General features: G+C 35.3%; 1 protein-coding gene across 1 annotated transcript in view; it reads left to right on the forward strand.

Moving 5' to 3' along the window:
- Nucleotides 1–22039, forward strand: part of COL28A1 (collagen type XXVIII alpha 1 chain) — a 167454-nt gene that overhangs the window by 47372 nt on the left and 98043 nt on the right. Inside the window, exons 14-18 of the mRNA XM_081286546.1 lie at nucleotides 4360–4428; nucleotides 7142–7210; nucleotides 10812–10880; nucleotides 16170–16238; nucleotides 17303–17371. Of these exons, the coding sequence (XP_081142672.1) occupies nucleotides 4360–4428; nucleotides 7142–7210; nucleotides 10812–10880; nucleotides 16170–16238; nucleotides 17303–17371 (345 nt within the window). The remainder of the gene's footprint in view (nucleotides 1–4359; nucleotides 4429–7141; nucleotides 7211–10811; nucleotides 10881–16169; nucleotides 16239–17302; nucleotides 17372–22039) is intronic.

The following is a 22039-nucleotide window of genomic DNA, read 5'->3' on the forward strand; positions in this document are numbered from 1 at the left end:
CAAACTTTTTACCACACTAGACTCTGATTCTTGTGTTTTTTACTCTTTTTAAGACATTAAACATTAAAGTACACATTTAAAAAATTTTTTTAGTTGTAGATAGACACAATACTTTAGTTTATTTATATGTGGTGCTGGGGATTGAACCCAGTGCCTCACACATGCTAGGCAAGCACTCTACCACTGAGCCCCAAGCCCCAGCCCTAAAGTATACATTTTGTCTCCTATTATTTGTCAGTTTGGGGGGATTTTATGTTATCTTGGTTCACTTTTATTCGTTGTGAATTATTTTCTATTATGTTCTGAACATTGGAATCTGAACTGATTTTCAGCAGGCCTTTAGTTGTGAAAACCCCAAGTGTCCTGTGTGAAGGGTGTTTGAGAGGAGTTTGTGTTTGCACCTCTTATGTAGTTCAGGAGTTTTCTTGATGATGAAGCGTTGACAGAAGTGTTCAGAGACTGCTGAGGTGGTGTCAATAGAAGTTGCAAACCCAAACACAGCACAAGTCTAGTTTGGGACTTTCCAGTCATTCAGAGGCCTCGCCAAGGCAGACACAATTCTTGTTGCCCACACCCCTGTGTCAATGTAAATGACTATTTGCTAATGTCCCTTTCATTAAGTTTCACAACTTTGAAGGTCTTCACTTTTTGTGGGATGTCAGCACTGATTTGCTCCTCATTTTCCATTGTCTGAGCCAAAGTCTCTGCTACTGTTTTTTGCTCTAGGCTTCCTTGACTTCTTTCTACCCCACAAATGTTGTTTTCTTTTTCCCCCCTCCCCAGCACAGCCACAGCAGCATCTTAGATGCATACACAGTTTTCATCTCTGTTGTTGAGCCCTACTTTATTTTCTCTGGGCTCATCTATATCTTTATAACTCATTTTGGAAAAAAAAATCATATTCCATATCTTTCTGTCTGGAGCCAGAGTTTTCACAGTATTCTCAGAACAGGAAATTCTTGTTTGTTGGCTTGTTTTCTAAGCCACAATTACACCAATGAGAGTGATGCTGTGAAGTTCTGACTTATTTGGAAACAAAATACTAACAAAGATGAGAAGAATCCCAAATAAAGTGTCAAACTATTGCAACAAAAATGTCATAATAAAAAAAATCAACAAAGTGAGTTTTTTTTTTAATTATTTAGAAGTGACATAAAGAGTTACCTGAGGATTGACAGAGATTCTGCTGAAAATCCTTTACTTTGTTCCTTTGCCCCAATCATTTCAAATAGTTTTAGGTCTAGGGCTACTCTTGCTAATGCCGCAGTAATGTAAATCTACCAATAGATGGAATTAATATTCTTACTCTAAGGCCTGCCTTTGAATAGTTAGCTATCATTTTTGTGTATTACTTGTTTTGTGCTGATCTGATAAATATAGCTGATTTATAAAAAGTAAATCAACTGAGACTCTCAAAGTGATCTACTTTTTATGCAAGGTCATTCAGAGTACTCTCAGGGGAAAAAAGATATCCCCTGAAGTAGAACTCTAATTACTTTGAAGTTAAAAATAAAATAGATGACACTGTTTGAATATAATGGGCAATTTTTATTATTATTTCACATATTTATCTTTAACACTTGCAGAGTATTCTGAAACCATTTTTAAGGTTATTAACACTGTTGATCTTATTAAGGAAAGTAATAAGATAAATACAATGTGCAATCATATTTTAATTTCATTGCTAATGTTTCAATAAAGCATTTCACTGATTAGACTGTGTCAACTGGTAATTGGGATTAAAGTATAAATGGAGGAACCCAATTATATAACTAATATATATCTCTAATAATTAAATATTAATCTATTATATCTAATGATATGTTAAAATATATAGGAATCATTATATAAACAAATATATAATGATTATATATAAATTTATAAAAATATATAAATAAATATATTTTAGAGATGTTTGTTAAAAAACAAACAAATATGCCATAGTTCTAACTGGTTCTCATGGCTTTGAAAAGGGCACTGACATTTTTATAGAAGCATTTATTCTTTTTTAAATGACATACAATTATTATCTGTCAATAAAAATATTTTTTAAAAATGATCCTCTGGTCTTTCCTGACTACTAAATTAAAAGTATGGTTCATCTAACCCAAGTACCTGCTACTTCTCTTCTCTGGTTAATAATCATCTTCTATCCTGACTCTTTAACTGGAAAACTTGAGAACATACTGATGGTATGGAATATTTCTCTGACAGTTCACAGTAATTAAACCTTGGATCACTGATTTTTTAATTCCCCTAAGTGCTGGCCCATGAGCCTTAACTCCATTCTCAACAGCCTTGAACGCAGGATTCCTTAACTCCTCCATTACTTTCACTTTCACCTTCATTGCTGTATTCTACAAGTGCAGAGGAGAAGGGAAGAAAATTCATTTATTCTGTGCAGCCAGAATAAATGTCTGTCACCACTTTGCCTAATGTAGACCAACCTCTGAGATTTCCTTATTTCTAAACACTCCACAAAGGACATTTGTAACAATGGTGGAGCTGAAGTAAAATTAGGTCTGATAATTGCAGCAGGCATGTAGTCATATGTAAGAGCTCTAAATGTCTGTGAATCTTTACAATAATACTAGTGGCTGAGGTAGTACTGTCATCATTCTGAGGATGATGCTGAGCTTTGGAGAGATTGAATTATCTGATCAAGGTGACATTGCTAATACATAGCAAAAGTCAGACTTGAACCTTGGTTTAAAAGACACCAAAATCTCCTTTTAACTAGCATGCAAGACTAAATTCCATGAGACAAGGAGATCTGTCTGCTATTCCTAGTACAATTCCTTCCACTTCTTGGGTGTTTGATAAGTATTTGTTGAATGAATGAAAAAAAAAACTGAGCTGGAAAAAATTCATTATGTTTAATATAAAAAGTTTCATTTTCATTAGTCCTAGCATTAGGGAAGAAGAAAAATTTGCTGTTCTTTGAGAATGTGTATGATTTTAACTTGGCACTTTTCAGTTTAGTTTGCAATCCAGTTTCATGCTCCTTTTTATTTCCTCCCTAGCTGACTGCTCTACCATTAGAGTAAGCTGTCATGGATATTAGTGCTTTGATTAAGATTTTGGATTGTTAAAGGTCACAAGCATTACAATTTAAATTCAATTAGATGTTAGCTTTTTCTTTTAATTAAAGTCTTTACTGAATAGTAAAAAAAGACTGTCTTTTAAAATATGCAATATCAGGGCAAAGCACAAAGAAGTTAAACACTGGGATACAGTTAGTTTTCTTTCTTAAATACAAATTCATAATGGGTCTGCTACTGCTGAACATAATGCTGCAACCTTGTTCTGCCACCAGTCTAATGCATCTCTTAGGTAATCCTGGATTAGTGTACCTAGAGCCCAACGACTTGCAGCCTGCAGTGTGCTGGCTTTCGGCCTTGAGGGAAATTCATTAGACTGTTCCAGGACTTCCCTAGTTAGCTAATCTGAATCATCTGAAGATCATTAGAGGAAATTCTCTGGTTTTTGCTTTTAAGAGGTTTGTTGTTAGTTCCTTTTCAACCTTTTGGACAAGAAGAAAAGGGGAAAATTCGTAGTTTTTAAGTTTTTTTTTCTAGTTTAAATGAAAACCTTGCTATTGTTTTATGTTTTCCAAGTAGGGTGTTTTCTGCCAGTCCATTTCAAAGCCTAGGACCGAGAAGTCCTCTCCTCTTCTAGTGCCTTTAGAAGTGCTCCTCTTCTGAGCAATAGTTATCCAGAGTTAATTTTAATCATCAATATGGAAAACCATGTTTCCCTTCAGTGATCTATCAAGATATCAGCTTATGCATAGAACTGCCAGTGGAGTCAATGGGTTCCTGTAATAATTCAAGTTTTAGTCCAAGTATATCAGGACAGAAATCAAAACACATGTAAGTAGTATCCAATGCTTTGCAACAGCTGTGCAGTGATTTCTTCAATGGGCTCCCTTAAAACTTAACCAAATTTTAAAATAACACTGCATCCTTCTCCAGATCACACCGTCTTGAATTTTTAGCCTTTCCTCATAGGATTTATTTCCTAATCCTTATTCGGAAGCATCACTTCATTTCCATTTTCCTCTAATTTGAGGATCCTAGAAGTGCTTATGCCAATCAAACAGAATAAGTATTTGAATACAAGATGAATTTCTTCTTTACAACTCTACAATTCTGCTGATCAGTGTAAATGGTTTTCCAAAATACTTTGGGAGCTTACTAGAAAGACACTCAGGAAAAACTTAGGAGGACTATATCACCGCCATATCCTTGTGAACTGAAATATAACTATTCTCTTTCTTCCCTCTTCTTCCTTTTCTCTTGCTGCCTTTCTTTCTTGCTCTCTCACCTCCTGTTCCTCATTCCCTCCTACCCTATCCAGGGTCCCCGTGGTCCTGAGGGAGCACCAGGAGAGAGGGGCTTACCTGGAGAAGGATTTCCAGGACCTAAGGTAATAAAAGCTTCTGAACTAGGAAAAAAAAAACCCACAGCACTTTGTCCTGCATAGTCATGAATCACAGATTTTTTAAAACACTGATTATTAGAACTTAAGTATTTCCTGACTATTTGCACTGTATTGTGTGAAGGAATTTGTCAATTTTCTTTTAATGTAAAAGTATGGTGAAATATTTAATTATAAAATAAGTCATCAACAGATTTCTATTTCATGTAATTACCACATATGAAATTAGAAACTCTTAGTTTGCAGTCATTAACGCTCCAGTGATAAATAGCATATCGATGCCCAGAAGTCAAGTTATTCAGTGTAGCTATGGCAACACTGCTCACAGCTTTGTTTTATGAAACACAGATAGGATACAGAAATCTAATACATCAATTTATACTGCCATCAAAATCATAAGAAAACTGATTTTTTACTACAAGGACCAAACTATTATGAATTCAAACTTTCCTACTGCTTCCCACATATAATTCTTGGAGCTCAAGTTCCTCTGCACCAGGGCACGTCAAACTTCTGTAAAGGGCTGGATAGCAAATATTTTAGGCTTTGTAAGACATATGGTATCAGTTGCAATGACTCAACTGTGCTGTTGCTGCATGGAAATAGCCATAAAAACGTATCAATGAATGAATCTGGCTGCTGCAACAAAACTGTGTTTACAAAAAGCCGGCTATGGGATTTGGCCAGTGGGCTGTAGTTTGCTTTCCTGTTGTCTAGGTGGTTTACCCATATCTATAACACATCTGCCAAACACCACATAGGAAATGGTTCTCCAAAATACGTTGGGCACTATTAAAAAAATTTCACAGCAAACAATAATGTATTTCTGGGTTGTTGCTTCATTTCTAAAGTCTTCCCCGCCCCCCACATAGACACACACCCACACAGCCCAGAGAACCATATGTTGCTTTCTCAGACCCTGCACAACAGTTATTCTGTCAGGTCACTCAGATCTGACCTTCTCAATATGGCCTCATACTCTAAAATTGTATCTCATTCTCAGATTCTTTCATTATGATCAATACTCAGTTGTCTCTGAGAAACCCAAATCTCAAAAGAGGAAAAGCAATTGCTGTAACAAATAATTCATACTATGTTGTGAGCTGAATTTTGAAGAGGACCTTGTTAAGACATTAAAGTTGCCACAATAATGTTAGTAATATTTTGGATAAATATAATATCTCATAACTAAAGTATCATTCTTAGAAAACAGGTCAAAGACTTAGAACTACATTTTAGAAAGTTTTATGATACATAGTTTCATTAAATTTTTGGCACATTATAAATGTCTTTTTTTATGTGCAGCCCAAACAATCCGGAAAATTCAAATTGTGAAAATTATTTATCTTTATAATGTCTGTGTGTTTGTGTTAAAGATAAAGAAACAAATGAGGGCTGGGTGTGGTGCTGAACACCTGTAATCCCAGTGCCTCGGGAGGCTGAGACAGGAGGATCACAAATTCAAAGCCAGCCTCAGCAAAAAGCAAGGTGTTAAGCAACTCAGTTAGACTCTTATCTCTAAATAAAATGCAAAATAGGGTTGGGGATGTGGCTCAGTGGTCAAGTGGCCCTGAGTTCAATCTCTAGTACAAAAACAAAACAAAAACCCCACAAACCTCAAAAAACAAAACAAAAGAAAACAACAACAACAACAAAAACAAACAAACAAAAAAAAAACAAATAAGAAATGAATATGTGAAACACTGAGAAGTATATTCCAGGGAATGCCTTAGTGACATGTTCAACATACTTTTATGTTAAATGAAGTATGATGTGATGATACAATCTTTATAATAACCCCAGGCTCTACGTTGGCCTCTGTTTCAACAAGGAAAGAACACATGGTTTTCAGTGTTTCCTTAGGGTCAAGTACATGGGACTTTGCTCTGTGGTAATGATCAGAAGAACCCACCAGTCAGAGCACTTCATTCCCCAGCCAGGCAGACCTGTTGACTCAGTCGATTGTGGTTAATTTGTAGCGAGTAAGTGAATAAATTATGGATAGAAATATATAGCTATATTTTCCTTTTTCTTAGGTTTCTTAAAAATGTTCTTTGATTTTATTCTTGGTTCTAATGAACTTATTAAATGAATGTTGTTTCTGATTGACATATATAACAAAGGCATGAAGTGCTATGACTTCATAGATATAGTAAGAACAGCTGTTCACAGAGATCATTTGATCATAGAAGCAAATACAAGGTTTCCCACGAAGCCTTCTAAACCTAGATTTTCAATGAATGTCTCTGTAAGTTCAGATATAAAACATTTAATAAGTAATCCAATCTTGCGAGTATTGGTTCACATATATGAGAGACAAATTTTCTTGTACCATGGATCCAAGTGTAGCCATGTTAAGGACTAGGAGGCTTGATCCAGGTAGTTGTACCTCATGATTAATTGATTAGGTTCCTGGTTTCAGTATTTCTATTGAGATTGGAAATTGAGCTCTTTTCCAATTTCAGCAATGCTATATATGTATTCTGCTGGGACAGACTCCTTCCTGTGAAAATGATATGACTAATTTTTTTTTGCAAATTGCAAATCTTAGAGTCAGTTAGAATTACTCATTCACAGTGGGCAGTGAATTTGGATACTTGATTGAAAAAATCAATTTGAAGTATAATTCATAGTAACTTTAATGTAAATCTTGTAAAATAATTTTTACCAATGCGCTGATATCCCTTCCATGCACTTTCAGGGTGAAAAGGGTTCTGAAGGACCAATTGGCCCACAAGGGTTACAAGGCCTGTCAATCAAAGGGGACAAGGTACTGTATACAAGGTGTATAATGGAAACAATGCCAGTAAAATTATTTTTGTCATTGCTTTTAATGAGTGTACACTTTAAAACCAAATATAACATGACAATCATGACACATAGGTATTCAATTAATTATAAATCTTGTCTATGCAAGGTATATTTATTATATTGGATGAATTATGATCTGGGAAGTCCCATTATTTAGAGTAATGTGTCACTTATTTGGTTTCTAACTTCCTGTGACTTCAGTCATCAGGAAAGCATCTTTGAAGACAGACATTAGCAAAAAAACACCTGTCCTTAGTGTAATAGAAAATAGTTGTTAAAAACATTTTGGCCTCATTACAGTCCATCTCTACCTTCAGGCATTCATTCAAAAATATTAAAATAATAGAACTCATTTAAGAAAACTAGTGTTGATACCCTATAGCAAGAAACAATAGGAGTCCACCTTTAGTTAAACAAAGGTTTACTGACTCATTGCAACATGGAAACCGTAAACCCTGGGGGACCAACTGCAACTAGGAAGGAAGAAGAAGAGATTTTTTATAGAACTTGGGTTTGTGTTGGGTAACTTTTGGGACCTTTCAAGATAGCATAGGTTGCTTTGCATTGAATGCTACCAGAAAGTGGGAATAATTTTAAGGTTGAGTATTTTAATGAGTCTCATCTAGAAATTGGGAAAAATGGTGTTAGGTTGAGATGTAATAGTCAAAGAAGTAGCAGCAACTCGTTTCAGCTAGTGCAGGAGGATGTTTGGCCATTTCTAGGGATTTGGACAGTGTTTGTGGTTTGTCTGTCTCAGACATGAGTACAGAGCAGTCTTGCTTTTGTCTTGGTCTGTCGCTTTGATGAACTTGTTTATGTTCAGCACTGCAGCCCAGCTGCCAGGGTCAGGTCAGCTCCAGGCCATCAGACGTTGCTTTACTCTTTAGCATTAGTTACTCATTTTCTTTAAAATATCTGAAGATCATGACCCTAATTAGAAGGGGTGGTGAGGCTGGTGACAGAAGTTACTGCAAGCTGCTCAGATTCTAAAGAGCAGTGGGAAGTGAAAGTTGTCAAGGGGAGGAGACAGAAGATATGTGCAAAAACCAGAGACCTCATATCAATTTGGAGTCATTTATATGCCAACCATTAAGCACACATTATATTATTTATTAAATTAGAGTAATAACTGATACTCATGATTATCCTCAATCTTGAAATGACTCATTCCTTTTATTTTCTGGTAGTTATTTCTTCTGGTTGTCTGTATTTGAATAGCAGAGATAATGATAAGTAATGGATCATATAAATTTTAGATGCAATACAATTCTTGCTTCAAAGAGCTCAGCTCTGGTTGTAACTGCGGTTCCAAAATACTTCTAAAATACGTAAGATGTTCTTTTTCCTTTGGAGGCAGTGAGAACTAAGTACAATAGAACCATTGTTTTGTGAGTTCAGTAAATTAACTTTTTCAAGGGTTGTTGTGACATGGCATTTGTGTTTTTACATCTGGAGCTCATGCAAAGAAAATGTTTTGCATAAAAAGCTTTTATTTGCTATCCCCTTCCTAAATCAATACTGTCTTCTCTTTCCTTTCCCCTTTTCTTCCTCTCCTACTCTTTTAGGTGCAGCATCAGATTCAAAGACTTTGGTGTGATTCAAGCGATGACATAAACACCCTGTGACAAGGGCTCACAAATACATATATTTGGAACAAAACAAAAAATTAGTTATGACACAGACTTTAATTGTAAAAAAAACCTGTACAAAAGGATATAATTTTCATGTGTTTATTGAATACATGCAGAATAGTGGTTATGAGTTGGGTTGAGGAGTGAGACAGAGTGTAGATTTGAATCTCATGTCTGCCACTTAATAGGTATGTGACCTGGAGCAAATTACTTAAGGTCATTTGGAAAATGGTGATGCCCACCATAGAGAGTTATTGGGAGGATTAGTGAGAAAAATTATGAAAAGCATTTATCACAGTGACTCTTGCATCATGAACAATCAAGTACTGAATCAGAATAATCGGGTTCTGGATCAGAACTTGAGTCCATAATATTTTCCTTATTTATTTAGACCAAGGTAGAAAATATACTAAGAAGTATATTCCAGAGTGTATCTTGGCACAAGTTTAATACAGTTCAACATTATTTGTATAAAGTATGAGTAGTATTTACTTTTGTTCATAAAAACATATTGACACAGCCTCAGCTGCCTGTCTGTCTGTCTAGGACAACATTATTGGAACACAAGCATACCTGCTGCTTTGTGTATTGTTTATGGCTGATTTCATACTCTCAAAGCAGCATTGATTAGTTACAAAAGAGACCTAATTTTTGTCCTCAGGCCCCAAACATTATTATCCTACTGTTTAAGAAAAAGTTTGCTGACCTGAAGTTGTCTAAATATAGTTGCCATTGAAATAAGTGGTCAGTTCAGTTGTCATTTGACTTGACCTATCAGTACCCTTTCTTGCTCCCTCACCTTCTTGAAACCCTCTCTTTGCTTGGTCTCTCTGGGTGCTCCTTCTCAGTCTCTACTGCTGTTTCTGGTTCATTCCTCTGACCTCTAATGACTGGAGAGATTAAAGGACTCAGTCTTTGGACCTTCTCTTTTTTCCAACTCTTGGTGAAGTCACCCAGTCACACCGCTCAGAGAAGAGCAAGAACAAGTACCATTGTCTCACAGGACTTATTGATCCTTCTGCCTGGCCGCTGCCATGTATCACCTACCACTCCCCATCTCCACCCTTGCCGTTTCTGAAAAGTACAGGGATCATCCTTACGCTGGCTGTGTGCTCTGCCTGGAATGCTCTTTCTCCAGGTTTCTACCTGGCTCATTCCTTGTCATCAGTGAGGCCATCTGGGTTCATTTTCCAATTGTTACTGCCACACCATTTTCTCAATTAGTTTTTCCCCTACAGACTGATCATTATTCAATGTGGCATTTATTTTATCTACTTGTCTTGCTTGTTGTCTTCTGTTTCCTTTACTAATATTGTAAGCTCTGTTAAGGACAGAATTTATTTCATGGGAGTAGAAGGTAGGGTTCTTTAATTTTGTAGGCTTCACCTTAGATTTTTCTTAATTTCAAAATTGAAATACTAAGAAGTACATTCCAGAGTGCGTCTTCGCACAAGTTTAATATAGTTCAATATTATATAAAGTATGAGTAGTATTTACTTTTGTTCTTTTAATAAGATTTGGAGAGGAAAGTTACTTAGAAAAATTTAAAATATCTTCTTCCATTTATCTTTCAAATTCCAGTTTTCTTATACCCCAAGAATTTTAAACTCTTAAATATTTATGTTATGGTCCTAACAGGAAGTTTTTATATTATTATGATAACTATTCAGAAATTCTGGTTGTGAGAAACATGTTTTCTTAATATAAACCCATGCACATACCAACCAGTTTAGACAAAATAGTGAAAATGTCATTCACTGTTTTGGCAAATTTGTTCTAGAGATCTTCAAAAGCAATGAGGTCTTATGATTTTACTTGTTGAATTTTTTGAAGTATAAATATAGATTTTAATCAAGCCTAAATTCAGATTGGAAAGCATAAAAGAAGGAGGTTTTATTTATTGTTGTACTTCTGACATTTTCTATACAGGGAGATTTGGGACCTGTGGGACCTCAAGGACCAATGGGCATCCCGGGCACTGGGAGTCAAGGAGAACAGGTAACTGATGCTTGTTTTCATTCTCATGGTACCAAGCATTCCAACCCAATCCTGGTGTTCACTGAAGGCCAATCCTGCAAACATCTATGAGTACATTTGATAGTCAAATTGCAATGAAATATATGTTAAGAAATGAATGTACAAGGACAGTTTCATGGAAACATTTTTGTTTTACAACTTTCCAAGACTCAAATATAAATTTTATGTTTCTTGGCGCTTTGACTTTTATCACTAAAACCTAATTAACCAGGGTCTGAGTTTGGAGATAACATTTTATATTTTTAGTTCCCCTTGGGAGAGCAGTCGTCTACTTATGTGTCAGTTTGTATGTTATTTCCCCTCAAAACTTTGTGATTATGTCCCACTCGGTCCCAATGCCAGGGGAGTTCTTCCCACCCCTTATCTACACACCAAACTAAAAATGGTATTAAACTTAAAATAGGGACCAGAATTGGAAGTGATCAATTTATTTAAGTGTTATTCTTCCTGGATATAAGCAAACTACAAGTAGGATTTTATAAAAGTCACCTGGCCCCTTTTGGTCAGAAGAAAGGAAAGACCTTCTAAGATCTGATAACTTTTGGAAAAACTGGATAATTGTCTAAATAATGTGAAAATAGTATAACAGTAACTTTACTATTATTATTTACCATACACTTTGAAAATTAAAAAAATAGTGCGTTATATGTTATAGTGGGGTTCATTTTGACATACTGATAAATGCATGTCACACAGTTTACCATATGCATTTATCTACATATCTCATTTAATAAAACGTCAGCAGCAAATACAGATTTATCATCCAGGTTAGAAAGTGACAAGTTGGTTTGATGAAAATTTATAGTTAAGGTTTGGATTATCCTGTGGCCTAGAGCATGAATACTGCTTCCTTTATCGAGGGTATTAAGGAAAGAAGAAAACTTTGGGACAATTCCAAATCTCACTAGACATTTAGCTGTGAGTTTGTTTCTAACCATCTGCTAACTTGTTATTATTATTACATATTTTTGTCATCCCAGGCAACAGTGAAGTTGGCTATTGCTCCTCTTTCCATTTCCTTAATCTTGGCTGTGTTAAGAGGATTAGGGCACAGAAGAAGCCAAGATAAATCTGTAAATAAATATTTAGATAATAATTAAGAGTTGGGTGTTTTGACTCTTGAAGGATCCTGGATTGACTCTTCCACCAGGCCTTCTCAGGATTTCTAGTGTATTTTCTGGTTTCATCAGGGCTCACATTCTGGTCTTGAAAGCTGCTACATGGCACTGCCACATCCTGTGTCTTATGCTGAGTTACCACTCTGGTGGAGAATGAGGTTCAAAGAGAGACGGGTCTGTCCAGATGGCCAGTGGATCCCAGCCCGCCCACCTGTGACTTCCTGTTTCCTTTAATGCTGGTCCTTGATGGAGTTTGTTGCAGCTTAAAAAGCAAACAAACAAACAAATAAACAAAAAACCCCAAACCTCCTCGACTTCCTTCATTTTCTTCTCCAAGAGAAAAAACCAATTTTTGAGTAAAATTGTCCTTATAGAACAGACCCCTAATGGATAGGAAAGCAAATGGAATGTATTCTTTGTAAACTGCTTTAAACAAGAATTTATTTACCCCATTAAGATAAATGACATAAATTCTACTTAAATTTAACCTGTGTATGCAGTTATTCAATTTTCTTCTTATCCTTAATTTAACAAGTTTATCCATTGAATTATTGTGATTATTATTTCTTCCAATGTCACTTATAGAAATGAGTTTTCCTACTCATCTGTTTATGAGTGAACTTCTGTTTCCATCATCATGTTTACAGTTTTTTTAAATGACCTCCAGATTTTCACTAAATATTTGGAGGCTTGATAGCTTCAGATGTTTTACAAAATAAAGTGGAATATAAATAACCACATACACACATGTACATCTACATATGGCACATCCTGTAATTTTTTTGTCCTATTTGTATGCAACTTGTGGACTCCTGTAAAAGTCAGAAAGGGTTATGTTTTGTAACCAGTCAATATTGACAGTGCAACAACCTTAACTTCCCTAAATTGTTTGGGCTGCTTACCTTTGTCAACCAGAGAACAAGGGACTAGCATTTGTATTTTTTTTTTAATTATTTTATTGTTGGTTGTTCATAACATTACATAGTTCTTAACATACCATATTTCACAGATTGATTCAAGTGGGTTATGAACTCCCATTTTTACCCCGTATACAGATTGCTGTGTCACATCAGTTACATTTCCATTGATTTACAAATTGCCTTTCTAGTGACTGATGTATTCTGCTGTCTATCCCCTTCTCCACTGTCCCCTCACCCCTCCCCTCCCCTCCCCTCCCCTACTCTCTCTCCATCCCCTCTACTATAAATCGTTTCTTCCACTTATATAATTTTCCTCCTACTCCTCCTTTCCTCTTATATGTAATTGTGTATAACCCTGAGGCTCACCTTCCAGTTCCATGCAATTTCCCTTAACTCTCACTTTCCCTCCCGCCTATCATCCCTGTTTAATGTTAATCTTCCTCAAGCTCTTCGTCTCTACCCTGTCCTTGGTTACTCCCCTTATATCAAAGAAGACATTTGACATTTGTTTTTTAAGGATTGGCTAGCTTCACTTAGCATAATCTGCTCTAATGCCATCCATTTCCCTCCAAATTCTATGATTTTGTCATTTCTTATTGCAGAGTAATACTCCATTGTGTATAAATGCCACATTTTTTTAATCCATTCATCTATTGAAGGGCTTCTAGGTTGGTTCCACAGTCTTGCTATCGTGAATTGTGCTGCTATGAACATCGATATAGCAGTGTCCCTGTAGCATGCTCTTGTTAGGTCTTTAGGGAATAGACCGAGGAGGGGAATAGCTGGGTCAAATGGTGGTTCCATTCCCAACTTTCCAAGAAATCTCCATACTGCTTTCCAAATTGGCTGCACCATTTTGCAGTCCCACCAACAATGAACAAGTGTACCCATTTCCCCACATCCTCGCCAGCACTTGTTGTTGTTGGATTTTTTAATGGCTGCCAATCTTACTGGAGTGAGATGGTATCTTAGGGTGGTTTTGATTTGCATTTCTCTGACTGCTAGCGATGTTGAGCATTTTTTCATGTACTTGTTGATTGATTGTATGTCCTCCTCTGAGAAGTGTCTGTTCAGGTCCTTGGCCCATTTGTTGATTGGGTTATTTGTTATCTTATTATCTAATTTTTTGAGTTCTTTGTATACTCTGGATATTAGGGCTCTATCTGAAGTGTGTGGGGTAAAGATTTGTTCCCAGGATGTAGGCTCCCTGTTTATCTCTCTTATTGTTTCTTTTGTTGAGAGAAAACTTTTTAGTTTGAGTAAGTCCCATTTGTTGATTCTAGTTGTTAACTCTTGCGCTATGGGTGTCCTATTGAGGAATTTGGGGCCTGACCCCACAGTATGTAGATCATAGCCGACTTTTTCTTCTAAAGCAGTGGTATCATCTAAGGGAAAAAGGGGATAACATCTATTACATTATAACTGTATAAAATAAACATTATTTGCGGGATATAAGCAAAACAGATTTTTTTTTCTCTATATTCATCCTTTAATGTATTTTTCCCCCCTATGGGAGACTCTTTTTCTGTCTTGAAAGAATTTCCAACAGACTATAGACTTTAAAAAACAAACAAATCACTTTTTTTAAAAATTGCTTTTATTTTTTAAATACACGACAGCAGAATGCATCACAATTCTTATTACACACATAGAACACAATTTTTCATATCTCTGTTTGTATATAAAATATGCTCACACCAATTCATGTCTTCATACATGTAAAGCTGCTTTTTCCTTTTTTTTGATAGAATGCTAGAATTCAATCTATATTAAGAAAAATCTGGATTACAGAGGTAACTTCATCCTCTTAAATCAATAACTTATCATTATTTTTTTTGTTGGTCGTTCAAAACATTACATAGTTCTTGATATATCATATTTCACAGTTTGATTCAAGTGGGTTATGAACTCCCATTTTTACCCCGTATACAGATTGCTGAATCACATCATTTACACTTCCATTGAATACAACAAATCACTTTTAAGTAATAGAAAATTGTAGGGTCATTGCAAGTTACCAGTCTCAGATTTAATTCTGTAACAAAAAGTGTTCAGTCAATATGTTAACTTTGCTTTTAGTCTTCATTATCTGGCACCGTCTGTAGGGAGGGAGTATTTCTCAATTCTCTGGGGCTGAGCCAGGGAAGAGGCTGGGTGTGAGGGCCTGAGGACTCTTTCTTGTTTGGTGCTATAGCAGGTGGTTTTGGGCACTCAGAGCTTTGCAGATGTGTGAAGCTGACCTCTTCCTTGTGGGGCTCCTTCATGGGTCTCTTTGACTGTCCCTTCTAGGGTGTGATGAAGAGTCCCTTCCTACAGCTGCTCCTCCCTCTCTGCCTCTGCTTTACTGGGGACTTTCTCTGTTGGAGTTCTGTGATCCTTCCATGTCTCTTGGGCAAGACTGATAATAGTTCCAGGCCAACTCTGTCTTACACTTAGCATACAATTTCTTTGCAGGGACATCTCATGAGACTTTTGCCCTGGTAGACTCTGGATCCACAGACGGCCCCTGGCTTCTTTTGGCTACCACAGGCCATCTTAGCTTTCTCAAGCTTGAGTTGGACTCTGGCCCCTTGGTTCCCCAAAACAAAAATCAAACTGTACAAGTAAGAAATATCCACTGAAGTCCTCTTTCTAGACCAGTATAAAGAGAGAAGTAACTCAAACCCCTTCCATTTTCTAAAAACAAACAAACAAACAAACAAAAACCCTCCTTATAATCTAGACTACTGGAGAACTTTACAAGTCCTCTCTTCCTCCCATCTGCAGTGTGAGGGAGAGAATCAGTCTGGTCATTCTTCAGTTTGGGGTCTGCTGGCTTGTTGCTTCTTAGAGCCCAGATCAAACCTTCAATTTAACATCTCAATATACAATCGGTCCAAGTAGGGGTATAGGGTTTGCTTGCATGTGACAGAGATATGAATTGGGTCAACAATTTGATGAAATTATACTTTTCTTATTTAAAATTCCAAGCTGGCCTGGTGACTCTCCATCAGTGTTGTTAGGGGTTCAGGCTGTTCTCTTCTGTTAGTCTGCCATCCCATCTAGGGTTCAACTAGAAGCCCTTGCCACTCCATTCAAAAAAACGTTTATGTTGTATAAATCATCTATTATGGAATGAGAACTAAATGATTGCGTTAGAGGACTTGAAACTGTTCTTACCCAAATATCTTCTTGATTTCATTAATAACATTCTTAAATTTTTTATTTCAAAGGGAATCCAAGGTCCTACTGGTCCCCCTGGTCCACAGGGACCCCCAGGACAAGGCTTACCTGGTTCTAAGGTAACTTTCTAAATGACAGCAGAGTTTATCTATAGTAGAATTGCTGTTTTCTGGTCAATGTTATTTGGAAGAGAACAGATAGAGTGAACTTAGAAATCAGAGATCTTTATACCAAATATTACTGATATTCCTAACAATTTATAAATTGTAATATATATTCTTTATGTTTTAAGAAGGTTTTACTTATACAGACTTATTTATATTCTTTGATATTTTTGGGTAGTAGACCCTATTCTGGCAATGCAAACTGTAATGTCAGTAGACCGTGGCCTGTGGTTCCAGGCCTCTCTGGGTTTTGGCTAATTGGTTTTCTCATAAGCACTCCCCCAGGAGTGCTGTTAAGGAGACAGTCAGAAATAAGCTGAATGGAACCATTACTTATCATTCTGCAATATATTTATACTTAGCCTTATGTTTTATTTGTGTTTTTATATACCTCTAATTCCATGAACATTGGTATCAAGTTACCTCTTTATTTGGAACTGTTATTTATCTCTGGAGGAAAGGCATGCCACTTATTATTTAGCTAACTACTTTTAATGTTGTTTCAAGGAATCACTAATCATGGTTAAATAAACAAAATGCTTCCAAGAGACTTCTCACCTGAGAGTATACTTCCTACAGCTGTCCATATGAGAAGTAGCTCCATAGAAAACTACTGCTTTCCTTGTGTTTTTTATTGAAGGCTTATCATTGAAAACTCAGGTTGCTCTCTCTGGTTATGATATTGCTCTTGATCAGACAGACATCATCTTGGCTTTCAATGTGTCCGTTTTAGTTGTTCTAGAATGTAACTGCCTATCTTTTCTAGGTGCCTCCACAGGAGCTCTTAACCAATTGTGAACATACTACATACCCTATATTTTAAGTCAGTCCACATTTATATGTTCCAAATATGATAAAAATCCATCTGGCCTAGAGGATCCCAGGCAATACATGTATGAATTAAGCACATGAAACTATTTTATCTCACTTTGTTGAAAGAAGACAACTCTTAGGAGATCAAAGTCAGGAATATGTTGTTTTTATTTTGCTGCAATATTTCAGTACTCTTTCCTTACCAGGGAGAAGTAGGCCCCATAGGACCTACAGGCCCTAGAGGACCAGTGGGGATTGGAGCGCAAGGTCCAAAGGTGAGTTGACTCTGCTGTTCAGATGCTATTATGTCCAATTGCAATACAGATCAGCATGTGCCATCTATCTAACTTGATATAACTTAAAATGTGGCTAATAGAAGAATTCTGATTATATGCATGGCTTGCTTGATGATTGGTATTATACAGTGCCATTCCAAAAGAAATGCTTCACGTGGGGCAGGAGACTTGTTTATCTTGTTGATTATTGAACACCAGTTTTGAGGTCATGATAGGCACTCAATAAATACTACTGAATAAAAGGATGCACCCTTCACAAGTTCTGTAACTCATTTTCAAAGTGTGTAGGGTCTGATGAGCCAGGCTAAGCACTACACTTCACCCTTGTTCTGCTGTCATTGCTGTGATTCCTATAAGCATTTGGGTATTAGAAGAATATATAAGGTAACCCGGGCATGGTGGCGCATGCCTGTAATCCCAGTGGCTTGGGAGGCTGAGGCAGGAGAACCTCGAGTTCAAATCCAGCCTCAGCAAAGCGAGGTGCTAAGCAACTCAGTGAGACCCTGTCTCTAAATAAAATACAAAATAGGGCTGGGGATGTGGCTCAGTGATTGAGTGTCCCTGAGTTCAATCCCTGGTACTACCCTCCCACCAAAAAGAAAAGAATATGTAAGTTGAGGGTCTAAGAATAATTGACATGCTATATGTGTAATTATAAAGAAAAAACATATTAATATAGCATAATAGCTACAGTTTTGTATGGTGTTGATGTGCTACCTAATATGCTAAGTGCATGACATATGTATATATACATTATATCATTTATATATTAATTCCAGAGAGGCAGTCTACAATATAGCAAGGCTAAGCCTTACCACCTAAATTCAAATCCCAGTTTTGTCACTTACAAGTTGTGCAACCTTAAGTTTCTCTCACTTTTAAAAATAAAATATTTCAAATATGCTCACCAGTATACATAATAATACAAAGAATGCACATGTATTCCACTGCCCAGCTTCATCAAATGATAACATTTTGCTGGGTTGACTCAAAATTCAGTTTTAAGAAGCACTACAGATAAAGCAGAGACACAGGCTCCACCCTGTCTGAGGGCCTTTGCTCTGCCTCCCCTCCCCAGACATACCCCTATCATGACTTTGGTGTTTATCATTCCTTCAAATTTTTCTAGTTTCCCACATGTGTTTTTATACATAAACCACATATTACTATTTTGTGTTCTTAAACTATACGTATCCTTCTTCAATACAGTTATACTTAGTCTTGTGTGTTTTATTAGTACTTTTATATGCCTATAATCAATTAATTCATTTTTATTGCTCTATACTATTCTATTGTGTGAAAAATCTCATTTTATGTTTACCCATTTGTTGATGGATATTTGAATTGCCTCTCATTTTTTTGCTTTTGTCAACCATGCTCCATTGACATTGTTCTCTTTTGTATAAGTTAGAGTCCAAGTTTCCCTCACTTATGGAAGATAGAGGTAGGACTAGAAGACTGCACAGTATGCAAGTCTTCAACTTTGCTTTGCCAAAGTCCTGTTCAACAGGGGTGCTACACCATGCTCCTGCTAGCAACAGGCAATGACTTCAGCACAAAATGTGTAAAATATATCTCATTGTTTTAGTTTTTATTCCCTGTTACTAAATGAACAGTTTTTCATGTGCTTAATGGACCTCTAGCTTTTCTCTTTGTAAATTGCTATATTCATTCTTTTTTTGAGGTTAGGTTTTTTCCTTGTTAGAGTTTTTTATCTGGATGTTATTCTTTTGTTATATGGGTTGCAAATATCTTCTCCTAGGCTGGAGCTTGCATTTCCAGTTTGGGGTATCTTTTAGTGTATAGAAGTTTTACATTTCTATTACCTTATGACTTCTGCTTTAAAAATATTATTTTAAAAGTATTTATTGGCTTTATAGTCATAAAGATATTCCTGTGTTTCTGAATATTTTTTAGTGTCTTTTAAAAAAATTTAGTCTTAAATCCACATGGAATCTGTTTTGTGTATGGGCTAATGTAGAATCTATTTTTTTTTCCCTCACATTGATAACCAGGTATTCGTGCTTCAGTTCTTGAAACCATATTGGTCACACAGATTTGTAATGCCATCATGTTCTATGTCAGGATTCTGTATTTGTGAGGAGCGGTGCCTGAGTGGCATATGATGCTTTCTTTGTATATCTCTCTCAGTGCTACTTCTTGCTATTGACCATGACAGATTAAAAATAAGTTTTGCATTTGATGGGAAAAATACTCACATCATCTTCTTTCTTGCTTATTATCTATCGATTCTCACATGTATATTAGGATTAGATTGCAAAATTTAATAAAATGTCCCCTTAGGATAGCATTGAATCTAGAGATCAAATATTGAAACTTTCAAACCACAAGGTAAAATTCAGATTTTTAGGAAAATATTTTATCATTTTCTCCAGAGATTTCATAACTTGTACTTCTTTTGTGAAAATTATTCTCAGATATCCTGGAAAAATGTTTGCAATTGGAATTTTTCTCTTTTTCTGTATCTTCTAGTTATCAGGGATCTATAGGAAAAGTTTTTAATTTGTTTGGTATTAGTTTTGGTATGTTGATTTTTAAATCTATTCACCATGTGAAATCACTTATTCTAATTGTAGATTCTCTTGCTTTTTTATTTAACACTGTGTGTACATGATCATGTTGTCTGAAATTGAAAACAATTTTTCTTTCTTAGTCCTTCTTTCTCTTATTTATTTTTATATTTATTTTCTCTTATTTATTTATTATAGTGCTAGGATCTTAGGTAAATTGTTGAAATGAAGTAACCTCAAAGGAAGTGCTTCTAAAGTGGCACTCTTGTTTGCTGTAGTTTTGGGGATATACCCTCTATTAGGTCAATGAAATTCTCTTTTATTTCAACCATACCAAATGCTGTTTACTAATTATAAATGAATACTAAATTTTATCAAATTCTACATATACTTAAATAATTGTATCTTTTTTTCCCTTTTTACCTATTGAACTGATACATTAACAGAGTTTTTAGATGTTGAATGATCCTTGTACTTTTGAGTTAAATCTAATTGATCATAAGTATACTCTTTCATGATGATAATTCAATTGATTAATATTTTATTCAGGATTTCGCATACATTTAAAATGACTATTATATGATTAGCATATAATAACTATACATGCTTAAACTTCACTATTTGATAAGTTTTAGTATATGTTTGTGCTTGAAACCCTCTCACAACTAAGATAATAAAGGCATCCATTACCCACAAAAGTTCTGTTACCTTCTGTAATACCATCTTTCCCTCTCTCCCTCAATATTCCTGTATACTAATATGCTTTTCAATGATCTCTAACCATTGATCTGCATTTTGTCAGTACATATTAGTTTATGGGTTTTTAGAATTTTGTATAAATGTGATCATATACTATGTATTTTTTCCAGTTTCTTTTCACTTAGCAAAAGCATTTTGAGATACATATTGTAGCATTATGAATAGTTTATTTTTCCATGTTGCTGAGTGGCTTTCCATTGTGTAGATATATCACAACTTATCCATTTGCCTCTTGTAAGTTCATTGTTTCTAGGGTTTGGATAATTTAAATAAAGTTGCTATGAACATTTATTTATATGCTTTTGTGTGGACAACAAGTGCTTTCATTTTTCTCAGATAAGAACTCAGAAGTGAAATTGTTAAATTACTGGGTCATATCAAATTGGGTAGATTTCCTTTTTTTCTAGTTTTTTTCTTTTTTTTAATTGAAAATGCATTTGTTTATTTTTTTACAGAATTTTTTTGGTAGATTTTTAAAAAAATGAATAACCGTGGAATGGATAATAATACTTTTAAAGATTTTTCAAATTAATTTTTCAAAATAATGACAGCAGAATGCATTACAATTCTTATTACACATATAGAGCACAATTTTTCATATCTCTGGTTATATATAAGTATGTTCACACCAATCCATGTCTTCATACATGTACTTTGAATAATGATGTCAAAGTTTTTAGAAATCCTTGTATAAAATTTAAAAATTTTCTTTTTTAAATGTTAAAAATTCCTGTTAGATATTTATTCATTATTATTAGTTTTTAAAACTATTGCCTTTTAATTTTGTTACTCTTTGTACATTTTGTTTTCAAGTTTATTTTTTATTCTTTCATGTTTATCATATTCTTCCACTTTTTTAAAAAAGGTTTACTATGTTTTTTACTCCCAGTAGTTTTCTTTTATATTGGCAGAAATGTTTTTTTGATTAAGTGAATATTTTTTTGCTTTTACTAAGTGCAGCATGAACACTTTTATGCTCTTTGAAATTAACACTTTTTAATGAATATTTTAAAGAACTTTTTTTTTTCTTTTTTTGAGGTATCAGGGATTAGACTCAGGGGCACTCAATCATTGAGCCACATCCCCAGCCCTATTTTTGTGTTTTTTAAATTTAGAGACAGGGTCTCACTGAGTTGCTTAATGCCTTGCATTTGCTGAGGCTGGCTTTGAACTCATGATCCTCCTGTCTTACCCTTTTGAGTTGCTGGGATTACAGGCATGCACCACCACACCCAGCAAGAACTTATTTATAATCACAAATTAAGTTGAAAGCAAATAGAATGATTGAATATGAGAACTGGAAGTGGTGTTGGGGCCCAATTTTTCATTTCATTTTATGTTAGTTTTCCAGAGGTAA

The sequence above is a fragment of the Spermophilus citellus genome (assembly GCF_964194105.1).
Source record: "Spermophilus citellus genome assembly, chromosome: 3".
NCBI classification, from domain to species: domain Eukaryota; kingdom Metazoa; phylum Chordata; class Mammalia; order Rodentia; family Sciuridae; genus Spermophilus; species Spermophilus citellus.